Source organism: Papaver somniferum, chromosome 6 (assembly GCF_003573695.1).
Source record: "Papaver somniferum cultivar HN1 chromosome 6, ASM357369v1, whole genome shotgun sequence".
Classification (NCBI taxonomy): Eukaryota; Viridiplantae; Streptophyta; class Magnoliopsida; order Ranunculales; family Papaveraceae; genus Papaver; species Papaver somniferum.
In genome coordinates, this window is record NC_039363.1 from 120,270,000 (window position 1) to 120,283,778 (window position 13,779).

At 35.1% G+C, this 13,779-nt stretch overlaps 2 protein-coding genes across 2 annotated transcripts; one reads left to right on the forward strand and one right to left on the reverse strand.

The window, feature by feature from the left end:
* Positions 1-1,660: 1,660 nt before the first annotated feature.
* On the forward strand, positions 1,661-5,180 carry LOC113291391 (aspartyl protease AED3-like). The gene is made up of 2 exons (XM_026540929.1): positions 1,661-1,813; positions 4,386-5,180. Exons 1-2 carry the CDS (start codon positions 1,661-1,663, stop codon positions 5,178-5,180), a joined length of 948 nt encoding a protein of 315 aa, XP_026396714.1.
* Positions 5,181-5,789: 609 nt separating this feature from the next.
* LOC113289057 (tRNA pseudouridine synthase A-like) lies at positions 5,790-7,885 on the reverse strand. The gene is made up of 2 exons (XM_026538226.1): positions 6,596-7,885; positions 5,790-6,410 (listed from the first exon to the last, which is right to left on the reverse strand). The coding sequence occupies exons 1-2, from the start codon at positions 7,807-7,809 to the stop codon at positions 6,077-6,079; spliced, it is 1,548 nt and encodes a 515-aa protein (XP_026394011.1). The 5' UTR covers positions 7,810-7,885; the 3' UTR covers positions 5,790-6,076.
* Positions 7,886-13,779: the final 5,894 nt, after the last annotated feature.

The following is a 13,779-nucleotide window of genomic DNA, read 5'->3' on the forward strand; positions in this document are numbered from 1 at the left end:
ATCACTTGATATTTTTTTTTAGAATAAAACTTAGATTTGTTTAATCATATGCATAGTCAAGTTGAAACAATAAACTGTCAATAATGTAAGTGCTCTCCTTTACGCCAAAATAGCTTAAACTCAGGCCATTGCCTTTGAAGGTAGATCATCTTAGTAAACTGTTATGAATGTTCAGGGCTTACTTTACTTGTAACTTCTTCAATATCAGTACAATTCCATTGCAGTTTCATTGGTTGAGGTGATAATGTAACATTCACATTAGAAATGCATATTCCAGTAAAAGGATCATCCTCAATTCCATCTAAACGAATGCTTATTAGTGCTTGTCTAACAGAGTGGTTGGTGATGTTCTTAGTTACATTATGTACCATTGCACTGATCATGATTGAGAAATTCATATTTAACTCGAGTTTGTGTACGTGTAGGTTACCATTACAAGTTTACAACCTCCTGTGGAATACCATTACAACCTCATGTGGAATGAGATCTCTATGTTGATTTTCCATCTCATTTTTGATTTTCACCATTACAACCTCATGTGTAGTCAGTTATGAACTTATGATTATGAATTTTTGATGGTTTTTCGTTTTTGTTATTAAGGAGAAACTAGACTCTTTAAAATTTAATGTTTCTATCAATATGTACTGAAACTTGAGTGACAGGTTCAGAAAAATTTTCCTGTCAATTTTGTGAGACTGACAGATATAAAAAATTTCAGTGACTTAGCTGGTTAACCATAAACCGAATGGTTTTATATAGAACCGAGTTGGAACCGAACCGAACAAAACCGAACTACCTTAATGGTTTCATTCGTTTTCAATATTGGAAAACCGAGTACTTTGGTTTCGGTTTTGGTTTTGCCAAAAACCGATGAAAACCGAACCATGTGCATCCCTGGTCATGACCACTTCACAATCAGACAGAAATGATTCAATATCTTTACTTTCACATTCAGAAGATGGAGAGAGTACAATGATGTTTTGGTGGGAGCTTCATGGAATTTAGATGGATATCTGATAGTTCTGAAGGAATGGAATCCAACTATGGATCCAAGGAATATTGATTTCAGTTTTCAACAATATTGGATTGATATTATGAAGCTGCCAATAGAGTTTCAAAATGCTGAAGTAACTCATCAGATTGCAAGCATAGTTGGAAGAATTCTCAAACTTGAACCAGAAGATGGTGTCCAGTGGATACAAACATTGTAAGCGCTCTCATTGAGTTTAATATTACTAACCATATGCAAAGAGGAATCCTTGCAGAAAATGCTTCTAACTACACTCAATGGATTCCAATTTACTTTCAGAAACAACCAAGAAAATTGTGTCCTGCTCACTTAACTTCAAATCATAATGAAGGAGATTGTGAATACAAAGCCAAAGATGTTCAGGTTATAACTGGATACATTTTTAAGTTTTTGGGAGGACTTTGGGGAAATTATTGATCCAAGAGAAAATAATCCAGACTTTGCAGTAGGAGAAACAATTCACATCTCTCAAATAAAAAAAAAGAGCAATAGAAGAAAGCTTTCACTATTCCAGAAGATGGTCACTTGGTCTCTACCATATACTCTCAAGGATTTTCAAATGCACCAGAAATCTCAAATGCTACAAGAAACAAAAAAATAGAGAATATGGAAGGTCATCCCGGGCTAACTATGGGGAACAAGCAGAAGATCAGGAATCTCAAATGCAACATGAAAGCAGCCAAAACATGGAAGATTATGAAGCATATTATAACCAATGAAAACGAAGATTGGAACAACTACATCAACCAGCAACAGGGTAACCAAGTATGGCAGAATGATCAGGTTTTAATCTCCTTTTTTTTTATCCAGTAAATAGTTATTTTCCTAAATTGTTATTTTTTCATACATACTTTCATTATCTTTTTCGCAGTAAACTTGAAAATTCTTTATCACATTATCATTAAAAAAAAACAAAGAAAAAAAATGAAGGTTTTGGCGTGGAATGTCCAAGGAAAAATGAAGGTTTTGGCGTGGAATGTAACAAGAGAACTAGACATCACTTAAGTGAATGATCCAGATATCATTTTTATATCAGCAACCAAAAATAAATCTGACAAAAGTATGAAATTTATTAGGCATCTGGGTTATCCAAACATTAGATATAGAGACACAGTTAGTAGAACTGGGGGAGAACTCATGTGGAAGGATGGTTTAGGTGTGAATATTATCCATATTACTAATAACATGATGCATCTAACTGTGAATTCTGCTTTGCATGATATCACATGGTTTTTATCCTATATGTATGGCTATGCACATATCAATGAAAACCAAGAACAATTGAGATATCTCAACATTCCTTGGGTCATTCTTGGTGATCTAAACATCACACTTCACTCTTCAGAAAAACAAAGTTTTACTACACAACCATCCCCTTCATTTAAAATTGTTCTTGACACAGTTGGTATTCATGGTTTAAGAGACGTACCTTTTACTGGATCACCATTCACTTGGTCAAATAAAAGATGTCTTCAAAAAAATGTCAGAACAAGAATTGATAGAGCATTGGCAAACAATCAGTGGTTCTCAAAATTTCCAAATTCTGTCATAAATAATTTTGTTCCTTTTGGCTCACATCATGCCCACATTCTCTTAAATACTCAACCTCAACCACATTCCATCTCAAGACCCAAAAAATTCTATCAAATATGGTTTTCAGATAAAACTTGCAAGAAGGTCATTAAAGAAACCTGAAATTCAGAAGAAAAAAACTCTCATTCAAATGTGGTAGAGAAACTAAATGCCACAACAGTTGCATTAGCGGATTCGAACCACAAGGTGTTTGGTCATGTAAATTCTGAGATATACTAGACACAAAGAGAACTGCAGAAGACTAAAGATCAAAAAGTCCAGGATGTTGTTTTAATCAAATCCTTTGAAGGAAAATTGAGTTCTTGGTATGATAAGAAAGCATATACTTTATATCAGCAGGCAAGAGAAAACATCATCAAGAAAGAGGACAGAAATAACAGATATCTTCACTCAAAAGTCAATTTTAAAAGAAGAAGGAATAATATAGACATATTCATGAATGAAAAAAGAGAATGGGTGAATAATAAAGAAGAAATACAAGTTCTTTTGTCAAGTCGCTTCAACAGTATTCATTCCTCAATAAATCATACCATTGATTCAAGCTAATGGACCTGATAACTCCTTGCATTAATGAGAGAGAAAATCAAGATCTGATTAAAATTCCTTCAGCAAAAGAAATCAAGGATGCAATCTTGAGTATTAATTTTTGTGCTTCATCGGGTCCTGATGGGTATCAGGCAGGTTTCTTTCAGCATACTTAGGACATTATTTGCAAGGAAATTATTCTTTTTATGCAAACTTTCTTCAGCACGGGTCAATTTCCTCCACAAATCAATTAAACTTTTCGAGTCTTGATTCAAAAAAAAAGAGGTTGTTACTAAACCTGGGGATCTAAGACTAATAAGCTTATGCAATATCATCTACAAACTCATCATCAAAATTCTAGCCTCTAGATTAAAACATCTTTTAACCAAAATGCTATTCCCTTGGCTGTCAACATAAGTACCTGGTAGGAATATCCAACATAATGTAATCATAGCTCACGAAATGATGCATTACATGAAGCACACAAAAGCTTTCCAAGGGGTAGTAGGAGTGAAGCTAGACATGATAAAAGCTTTCGATAGAATGGAAAGCCATTTTCTGCATCAAATTATGATTCATTTAAGATTTTCTCATAAATGGTGTCAACTGATTAATACTTGCATAAGTACAGATAAAAATTTTATTCTAGTGAATGGCACGCCAATGGATTTCTTCTCTCCTACTAGAGGACTTACGCAAGGGGATTCTATATCACCATTTTTTTTAAATCATTGTACGGAGGGTTTCAGCAGAATATTAACAAATGTTGTTCATTAAAAGCAGATTCAACCTGTCATACCAGCAAAATCAGGACCATGTGAAGCTGTAAGAGTATCATCACAAGCGTTAACTTGACGCCGTCAATAACCCTCTCGTAGATATTTTCCATGACTTCTCACTGTTCTCAAATCTCAAGTGGATACACTCCTAATCACCTTCTTTATCCATAATTACGTACGTTGCTTCATAAAAACTTTGACTTTAGCTGGCAACAACAACTAGCCCGTAGTTAATCTTAGTTAAAAGTCATACTTTGACTACATTGATCGATCACACTACTATAAGGACCCATGCCTAGATCTCAATATTATCACCCAGCAATCTTATCATTACCTATTGATGATTACAACAATCAAATCCTAATCATTTCCCAAGTCCCATGGCTTCTTGTTCTTTTAGTTCTCTTCTATTTTCAGTTTTTCTTTTCTTGTTTCTCCATTCCCTCTCTAATGCTCAGCCTTTTTCTTCTTCACGACCTCGCGGGCTCGTCTTTCCAGTTCACAAAGATCCAGCTACACTCCAATATGCGACTCAAATCAGCCTAGGAACTACAAGGGTGCCTGTAAACTTTGTCGTCGATCTTGGCGGTAAAGTATCCTGGATACATTCTAAAGGAGGTTGCTCAACATCATTATACAGCCCCGTAGATTGCAAGTCACCTCAATGTTCACTGGCTAGAAAATCTGCCAGTCCAGTATTTTGCGTTAACAATACATGTAGCCTTTACGCAGCCAACCTAATAACTCATTCAGCCACCAACGCAGATCTCGTTTCAGGTGTTGTGACTGTACAACCAAGCGCTGTGATCGATCCAAAAACTGGAGATTGGATCTCAGTCCCCAATGTTACGGCGCGTAAGTTTCCGTTCGGTTGTGAAACAACTATTGGCCTCTTAGAGGGTCTTCCTAAAGGTGTTAAGGGGATGGTTAGTCTTGGGCGTTCGACCCTTGCCTTAGCGTCACAATTTTCAGCTGCATTTCGATTCCCTCGGAAGTTTGCTCCGTATCTATCATCAGCTGACAATGGGTTCGTATTTTTCGGAGATGAGCCTTACATTATTCCACATTCTGGATGGCAACTGATGAGTTCTTTATCTTACACCCCTCTCTTGTTAAACCCAATGCCCACTGAAAGTTGGTCAACTGCCCCTAACAGTGATTACTACATTGATGTAAAATCGATTGAGATAGATGGTGAAGTTGTCCGGTTGAATAAAGCATTGTTGTCAATTAACAAGACAGACGGTGTTTGAGGAACGAGATTTAGCACTCTAGATCCATACACTGCTATGCAGACTTCAATATACAAGGCATTTACTAGTGTTTATATCAAGCGAGCTAAAGCCATGGGTATCTCCAGAGTTGCTTCTGTTGCACCTTTCACTGCCTGTTTTAACTCATCCACCATGACACAGACCAGAAGGTTATCTTGTACCAACAATCAATCTAGTCTTGCCTAAGAATGTGAAGTGGCAGATGATAGGCACAGAAAATTCTTTGGTTTATGTTCGTGATAGTGTATCTTGCCTGGGTTTTGTTGAAGCAGGTTCTACTCCGAGGACGTCAATTGTTATTGGTGGACATCAATTGCAGTATAACGTTCTACAATTTGATATTCCAAGATCAAGGTTAGGGTTCAGTCCACCTATGCAGGTTTGATGATCAAATGACAGATTTGTTAAACCTTTTTAAACAAGTAAAGTATGTGTGATTTTCAGTATGCCAATGTAATTTTCTTTTCTTGTTACTAAAGAATCATGAATTGGTCTACCTTATCTCGAGTTAGGTTGCAGTTTGAGACTGAAATGCATTAATGATCATACAACACAACAAGTAACCCGATATGACACAATAAGTAAATTAATGCAGACAGGGACATCTTATAAGATTAACAATGACAAAGCTTTTATGCCATTAATTCAATTCCACTGTGTAAATGCCAAATTCCCATGCTTATCTGATAGTCATCAAACACAAGAGCCTAAAGCATAAAAGCAGGCAAATATGTCAAGAAATAGGTTCGATATAATACCTACTTCTGAAAGTTTATATAGGAGAAAGAATTATCCTCTTAAAAACAAATACAAAACTTATAAATTGCAGAGAGAGGAGACATCAGGTTATAAAATGCTCTTACTCAATGTGCATATCATGCGACGCTTTCAACTGGAACACTTGGAACTGCAGCAGTTTCTTCTGCTAGCCCATTCTTGCTGACTTTATTGGCCTCTAGATAATTCAAATCAGGATAATTGCGGTGGTTTAAAGAATGTAGCCAGATGCCTACAGATCCTTCCTTCAGTTCTGTTGATCCAATGTGAGGATATATTTGTTTCATTTTGAAATCCTCAGCTTCTTCAGCATAATCTTTCATTGAAATCTCTTCATGTGTATCCTTCCACTTCTGGTTATACGAAGTGAAGAAACACTCATCAAGGTATAGTCCAACCTCAGGAGCTGTAGGAGCTGTAAAATTCACATCCCTGAAATTCCAAGAAATGGAGAAAACATTTTATAAGGGATAATTCGTACTATGAAAAATTCAGATAAAATAGCAGATAATCACTCGTATTAAAGTTGAAAGGATGGAAATATGCATGATAAATGAAATACGAGATGGTTGATTCATATAACCAACCATTCGAACAAACCAGTAGAAAGCACTTACTTTTGTAGAGCTACATCAATCAATGACTCTGGTGCACCAGTCCTCATGACAGCAACTGCAAGCCCAACCATCTTTCGGATCTGATGAAGCATGAAACTCTGTCCCACAACCTCGCACTTAACAAAATCCACTCCTTCAACATTAACAACGGTATTCGCGTCAAACGATATAATGAAGCGTTTTGCTGCTGGGTCTTCAGCTTTCGTTCTTGTTGTGAAGTTATGGAAATTATGAGTTCCCACATAACGGCTCAGAATTCTGTTAAACTTCTCTTTCTCCTTCTCACCATAGCTGAACACACTCTTTTTCCCAGCCTTCCCATCCCCATTACTATTTTTAACCAAACCCGAACCCACTTCCTCGGAACCCCCAGTTTCCACCAATAATTCCACTCCTGAATCTTTAGATTCTAGCTCAACATTCTCATTTTCAGTACCATCATTATTCAAAACAAACCCAGACTCAGTTTCAGTTGTTTCTGTTTGAGCAACAACATCAATTCCATCAACTTCTAATGTTTTCGATTCAATAATTTTGCGTTTACCCATTACACCTAACACCTTTCTACCTCTATCAGGACACTCCAAGCACTTGGAAAGTTCATTTTCAGAGCCTAAACTGGCTAACACACTCTCTCTATCAGGATGAGCACTTGAGTCTAAAGCAAATACAGGAATAAGATAAACATACCTTCTTCGATCACAAAACTTCTTGGAACTAAACGAATTCGTCACACGCTTAAACCCAAACACTCGAATTTGATCAGGAAGATGTGAATTAAGACGATCAATAAAACCAGGAGGATCAACATAGAACCTGCCAGAAACAACTTGACCAACAGCACTAACACCCTTATCAGTACGAGCAGAACGAGCCCAATCGAATCGTTTAGGGTTTCCACGGTCAGGTTCTGGAATACCACCAGATTGAAAAAGGGCTTCTTCTAAATCAGCTTCAATGGTTTTAGCTCCTGGGTTTTTCTGCATACCTTGATAACCAACACCACAGTAAGCTAAGAATATTGCAATTTTGCGACGTTTGTATCTAGGTTTTCGATCTATGGAGTTTGGGTCTGTGTTGGTTGTTTCATCATCTGAGGTGGTGGTGGACATTTTGAGTTTCTTAGGTTCAGGTTCTTCTGGTGGTGGTAGTGGTGGTGGTGGTGGAAGGGAAGATGAGGATGGTGAAGTAGTAGTAGCAACGGATTCGTCCATTGTTTCACTTGATTTTGCAGGGGAATGTAGTACATTAAAGTGTTTTAGGCTTGCAAATTTGTTTGGAGCCAAAAACCCTAACTGAACCTTTGGCTTTGATGGATTTCTACAGTTTATCACTCTACAAGTCCACTCGCACTTCCACGGTCCACCGATGGTCGAGGGCCTACAACATTCTGCTTGGATTGGGCTCGTATTCATTAGTTAAGCCCAATGCGGAGGAAAAATATTTACGCACCTGTTATTCCAGTATTTTTGATCTAGCAGCATTACAGCCATCCATCAGAAAATATGGATAGCAACTGATCAATTCAATTAGTTTGGAATTAAAAAATTAATTATCAAGTGTTTATGCTACGTTATGTGGGAAACGGTTGGTTGTGATGTTGTTAACCAAAACCCAATGTAATTTATTTTTGTAGTCTCGTTAACATTATCATTTTTCTTTTCTTTTTTCGTTTTTGAAAATATGCTCAGCCAATTTTGACCGGTCGACATGATATTTCCCTGAATATATCAGCCAAGTAATAACAAAATATGCTCATAACGTTAAGATGTGCATGGTCACCTAAATTATATTCGAGTCTAAAAATTATGTATTGCTACTTTGATCCAAAATTTATCATGTGACGAAAAGTAGGTCACGTGATCCAAATTTTCTTAGTTACTCAAAACTTATATCTTGACTCAAATTTTTTGATAGGTTGTTAAGAGGCATCATTTGCGGTTGTGTAGAATACCTCATAATTTCGGAGCTAGGTATGGATCCAATCTAAGGATGGTTATGTTTTAAAACCCAGTATTCGTTAGTGGTTGGCTACATAAAATATACGTAGTGATATACCCTAAACTAATACCAAGGCTTTTTCAGTGTAATGGGATTAAGATCTAAAAATAATATTAGAGTGAATATTTGTTGAACCCAGGGGTGTTGGTATGTAGAGTTTGTTTTCAGAATCAGATGACAAAACTATTTCCTATCTAGTTTACTAAAGTCGATTTCGGTCTTGATTATAATATGTACTGGAGTCTTAAGAACTTCCAAATTTCTCTCGAAGATTGAAGAATACGCGAATACATCATTTTGGATAACTTCATCAATAATTAGTAAACGAGACTGATATTCCTTTCAAATTCTTTTTCCTTCTATTTATCTATCTTTCACGGCAAAGTCAAATAGCTTTAGTAATGAATCAATTGCAAAAAAAATTCTTGTAAAATTTCGTAATCCACGCTTTGATCGATTTAAACTCAAGGAACACGAGAAGATAATTCAAGTGAGATATGAAAGTTTCAGTTTACTTACTCAATTCATGTAGTCTAATCCTGATAAACTTCTTTATTCACTAAGATTCGGAAACCCATAATCTAAGTTCATGAATCTAAAGTGTAGATAGTTATAACTAACAACTTTTCTTATAGTCAGTTCGCAAACCTAATACATGACGAGTTACTCCTGTATATTTTTTATATCTTGAGTTCACGAACCTACATAATAAGTTCGCGAAGCTAAAGTTGTGTGCACATTATCTATTCTTCGTAGTTTAAAGTTGTTTTTGGAAGTAATTCTCTTATGGGATTTACATTACATAAATATTGTCTACTACTTCAAAGTATGGAAAGAAGATCAATGCACTAAAGAAACAAGATCTTTGTAACTTAGAAAATGAAAAGATGAGGCTACCCAAATACACCAAAATCTTTTTGTTTTCAACCTATAAGTCCTCTTACCGAAAGTGATCGTTTATAGACAGAGTAGAGATAATAGAACAAATCGGTATTCACACTTTATGCAATTATCTATGGATACGAGATCGAGACAATACGACAACCAAAGTGTAATACTTGATAATAGGTTCGGACTTAACCAAACTCTATAGGATCACTATCGAGTATATCGGAGTTAACGTATGTGTAATTTACTTTAAATTATATAAACAAATATAATTACGGAAAACAAAAGTAAATTACACAACAAGATTTTGTTAACGAGGAAAACTGCAAGCGCAGAAAAACCCCGGACCTAGTCCATAATTGAATACTCTCAGAATCAAGCCGTTATACAAAATGTACACCAACTTCGTATAGTTGAGACCAAGCAACTACACCTAGTTCACTTAGTTTCCTCATTATCCTTGCGCTTCCGACTTCGAATGTCACGCACTGGTAAAATTCCTTTGGATCGTATTCCAAACAGTAAAGGAACAACAAATCTGTTTGGTAGAAACTCTATTGATTCTTTCAAGATAAATATATCTCAAGTCATATGCAAATGCTCTTCCGTTTAATCTAATAAACTCCTTTGCCTGGTTAGATCAATCTATCCAATAACTACAAAAGTAGTTAAGTTCAGATTCGCACTCAATCAATATAGATTCCAACAAGAAACTAAAAAGTGATGTCGATCTCACCAAACTAATCAATCGAATAAATCCGATTTTAGTTGGATCCCAGCCGATCAACGTTTGTGCACACACAAAGATATGAGAACTAATAAGAAATCTTATTCGTCTTGAAATCTTCTTTAATCTTCAATAAACACCTGCACAACACCACTTGAATATCTTGTGATCAATCACACGCAGAACGGAGTCTGTTAACAATGGATTATCACAAGATGTCTTTAGATCTAAAAACATTTCTAAATATCCCGTCGATACTTCGATCTAGTTTGAGTGAATCTTATATCAGAAGAGAAGATTCTCAAGAATAAACAAACTATGTGCAATCAAAGTTTCAACAACCGTTAGTCAATCAAATCAATTTAAAACTAATAACACTGCAATTATCTAGTTTCCCACCAATGGTACTCGTAGATCTTCTTGATCCCATATAAGTCTTTAAACGATCGGTCGTAAGAGATTTCACCTAATTATGATACTTTCCTCTCCGATTAGACGGCTCCACCAGAAACAACAAGAATGAAGTTTGCCTGGCTCTTAGGATGGTTTGCTAGATATGTAAACTTAGGTATTTATATACCAAGGATGTTTGGACACCAAGGAATTTCCAAAACCGAAACTATTCTCAAGATATGCAATGAATGCAACAATTGGTTTTCCTAATTCCAATAAATGATTGTCCAAAATTTCTGAAATTTCTCAATAGAAAATCTCCAATTAGTAAATGCACATTACTAATTTTTATTCTCTAAAGATATGCATTTAATTGCTGGTAATTAAAGCATATAAAACCAAAAACCTTAATTAAAAGATTTCCAACTTATTTCGGCACATGATCTCCTTGAGTACTAAGGAATATCTTTGAACAATAAATGATAAGAGTTATTGTATTTGTTCAAAGTATGTTGACATGTTTTCACTGTATATCCTTATTCATATTTACATGGATTTACATTCTTGGAATCGGTTATACCACACTTTCAAACAAGTTTAGAATTGGTTGACCTGTATTCCAAGATAACTATGTGATTGATCAAATATCAAATCACATATATGAGTTCAATCGGTTCTACCAATCACTAGGATCGGTTATACCTCAATATGTACATACTTGTGATCGACCACACAAGTTACCAGGACCGGTTACATCAGTTACCAGGACCGGTTACCATATTCCATGGTATTGCTTGTGATCGGTCATACCAGTTACCAGGACCGGTTACACCAATTACCAGGACCGGTTACCAATTACAAGGATCGATTACACAATACTCTGTGATCGGTCACACCAATTACAAATATTGATCATACTATCTCATGGTGATTACTTAGGATCGGTTACACCAATTACTAAAAACTAGTCATACCAAATCATAAGTCAGGCATTGTGATTAGTTATACCAAGATACATAACAAAGTTACGATCGGTTTTACCATCTCACACATATTGGTAATCCAAATATTTACAATATATAACCGTACCAATAAGCCTAACGATTTCCCTTTCGATTCATAAAACAAGTTCATGAATGTACTTTCTTTAAACGAATGTAAAACATTGTTTCCTAGGATGAAAATCTTCACATAACCCATTCACATAATCATAACAATATATACAAGATTATGTCGATGTCATATCTATGAAGTTTAAAAGATAAGCGTTATACTTTGTAGTCTAATTCCCTAATACTATGATTATACAAATATGACCATGTCACATAACTATAGTATCATATAATATGTACAGTATATACATCTTCGCAGTTATGTTTTCAATATATAAAGACTTGAAAGATACGTTAGGAATGAAATAATTCAAGTCAATATTACTAACCTCAAGAGGAAGGATGATGTCGCCGTTGTAGTCACTTCTTCTTCACATTCTTTAGGTCTTAGGAGTAATACTTGTATTTCTCAACATTCCTAGACTTTCTAGTCTAACCTGAACGAAGTTGTCTCTAGTTTATAATCAAGCGACTTTAGATGAGTTTTGACACACTAAAATATGACACCCAAACTTGACATACTAACGCTTGGTGAGTTCAACCGAGCTATGCTCTAATAGGAAAGAACCTATACTTAGATCATTGCTTATATCTTAATAAACCTAGCCTTGATTGGTTATTATATATTGAAGACACCAACAACACAGAAAACTCAATCCTTATATGATGTGTATCTTTTTGCAAAGATTCTCCTCTAACATTGTTATTCTTCGAGAACTAAGGTAAAATTTCGAAAGATTTCACTTGAAATTCGTGAAGCACGGGTTCACATATCTTTTAAAAGATAGTGCAATCTGTATCTTGATTTGATATATTTATAATTCTTGTTTATTCCAAGTCCTTCTTTTCTGTTATAAAGTCAATCAAGAATTATTCAACTCAATTATGTATAATGCTTATATATTAGAATCCAGTTTTGAAAGTTTTCCACGGGAATTCATCTTAGACAAACATCTAGTTTGATATTCTTTTGAGATATATAGATTGATTAGTAGGTATCTGTTAGAGCAGCGCTTGGTCAAACTCATAAGTTTTGATATCACAAGCTTGTTATCGAACTTAGTTGATTAAAACTACATCTTGATTTACAGTCTACTATGTTCAGTTTCGGACTAGGAATAAATCATGGTAGTTGAATATCAGAATTCACCAGTCTACCTTAAAGACTGGAGAACAACGGAGACACCTGCGATGACTTCATCAACAACAGAGACATCTATGAGAAGATTTTTTATCCTATTTACTCATATTATCTATTATTGTATCTAGTGAGACAATGTCGTATGACTTTACTATTATGATGAATATTGTAAAGAAGAAATCTCAAGCCCAAGCTAGTACTTGATAAAACTCGAACCATAAATTCGAGCAATAAAGAACTTATCGCATAAGAGATTAAGATAAATTTATTATCCTACATATCTCAATTTCTTATTTAGTTCATAAGGAGTCGCCAAGTTAGTTTTTATGTTGAAGAAATGATTTTCTTGTATACGAAATGGAACTTAAAAATAATAAGACTTGATGAATTATTCTTTAATTAACTCGCGCACACAAAGTGGTTGATTTTAATATGTTCTTGGACGCTTTTGAATTCGTAAGTACACGAACTAATTTGGCTAGTACGCGAACATGTTGATTTTAAGAGGTTCCTAGACAGTTTTGTAACTTGAGTACACGAACCGATTTGGACAGTTCTCGAACTTATGGATACAAAAGGTTTCTAAAGTATGTGAACTAATTGTTCACAAACTGTTTTGGACAGTTCACAAAATATTTTATTCTTTGGGAGATATGGAACTCCATGAATGCTTGAAGGTTTACGAATAACTTAGCCATTGTACTTGGGGTGACCACTTGGTGCATAAAGAAGCTTCTCACATGCTTGCTTGATCAATTTATATCAATAAGTTGAGCTTGTTTGGTATCAAAGTAATTTTTAAACATGGAAATGATTTCATGAAATTATTTTTTATTGTAAGCTACTTATATTTGTTAATCATTACTAGAATCTCAATCATCGCACCTTTGTGTCCTAGTTTCCGCTAGAGTCGTCTTCTAAA

Excerpts from the sequence above, each read along its gene's own strand:
- LOC113291391 (XM_026540929.1), top strand. The coding sequence starts at position 1,661 with ATGGGGAACAAGCAGAAGATCAGGAATCTCAAATGCAACATGAAAGCA. Across the intron at positions 1,814-4,385 it reads AAGTATGGCAGAATGATCAG|CCTTTTTCTTCTTCACGACC; the intron begins GTTTTAATCTCC and ends TCTAATGCTCAG.
- LOC113289057 (XM_026538226.1), bottom strand. The coding sequence starts at position 7,809 with ATGGACGAATCCGTTGCTACTACTACTTCACCATCCTCATCTTCCCTT. Across the intron at positions 6,411-6,595 it reads ATTGATGTAGCTCTACAAAA|GGATGTGAATTTTACAGCTC; the intron begins GTAAGTGCTTTC and ends TTGGAATTTCAG.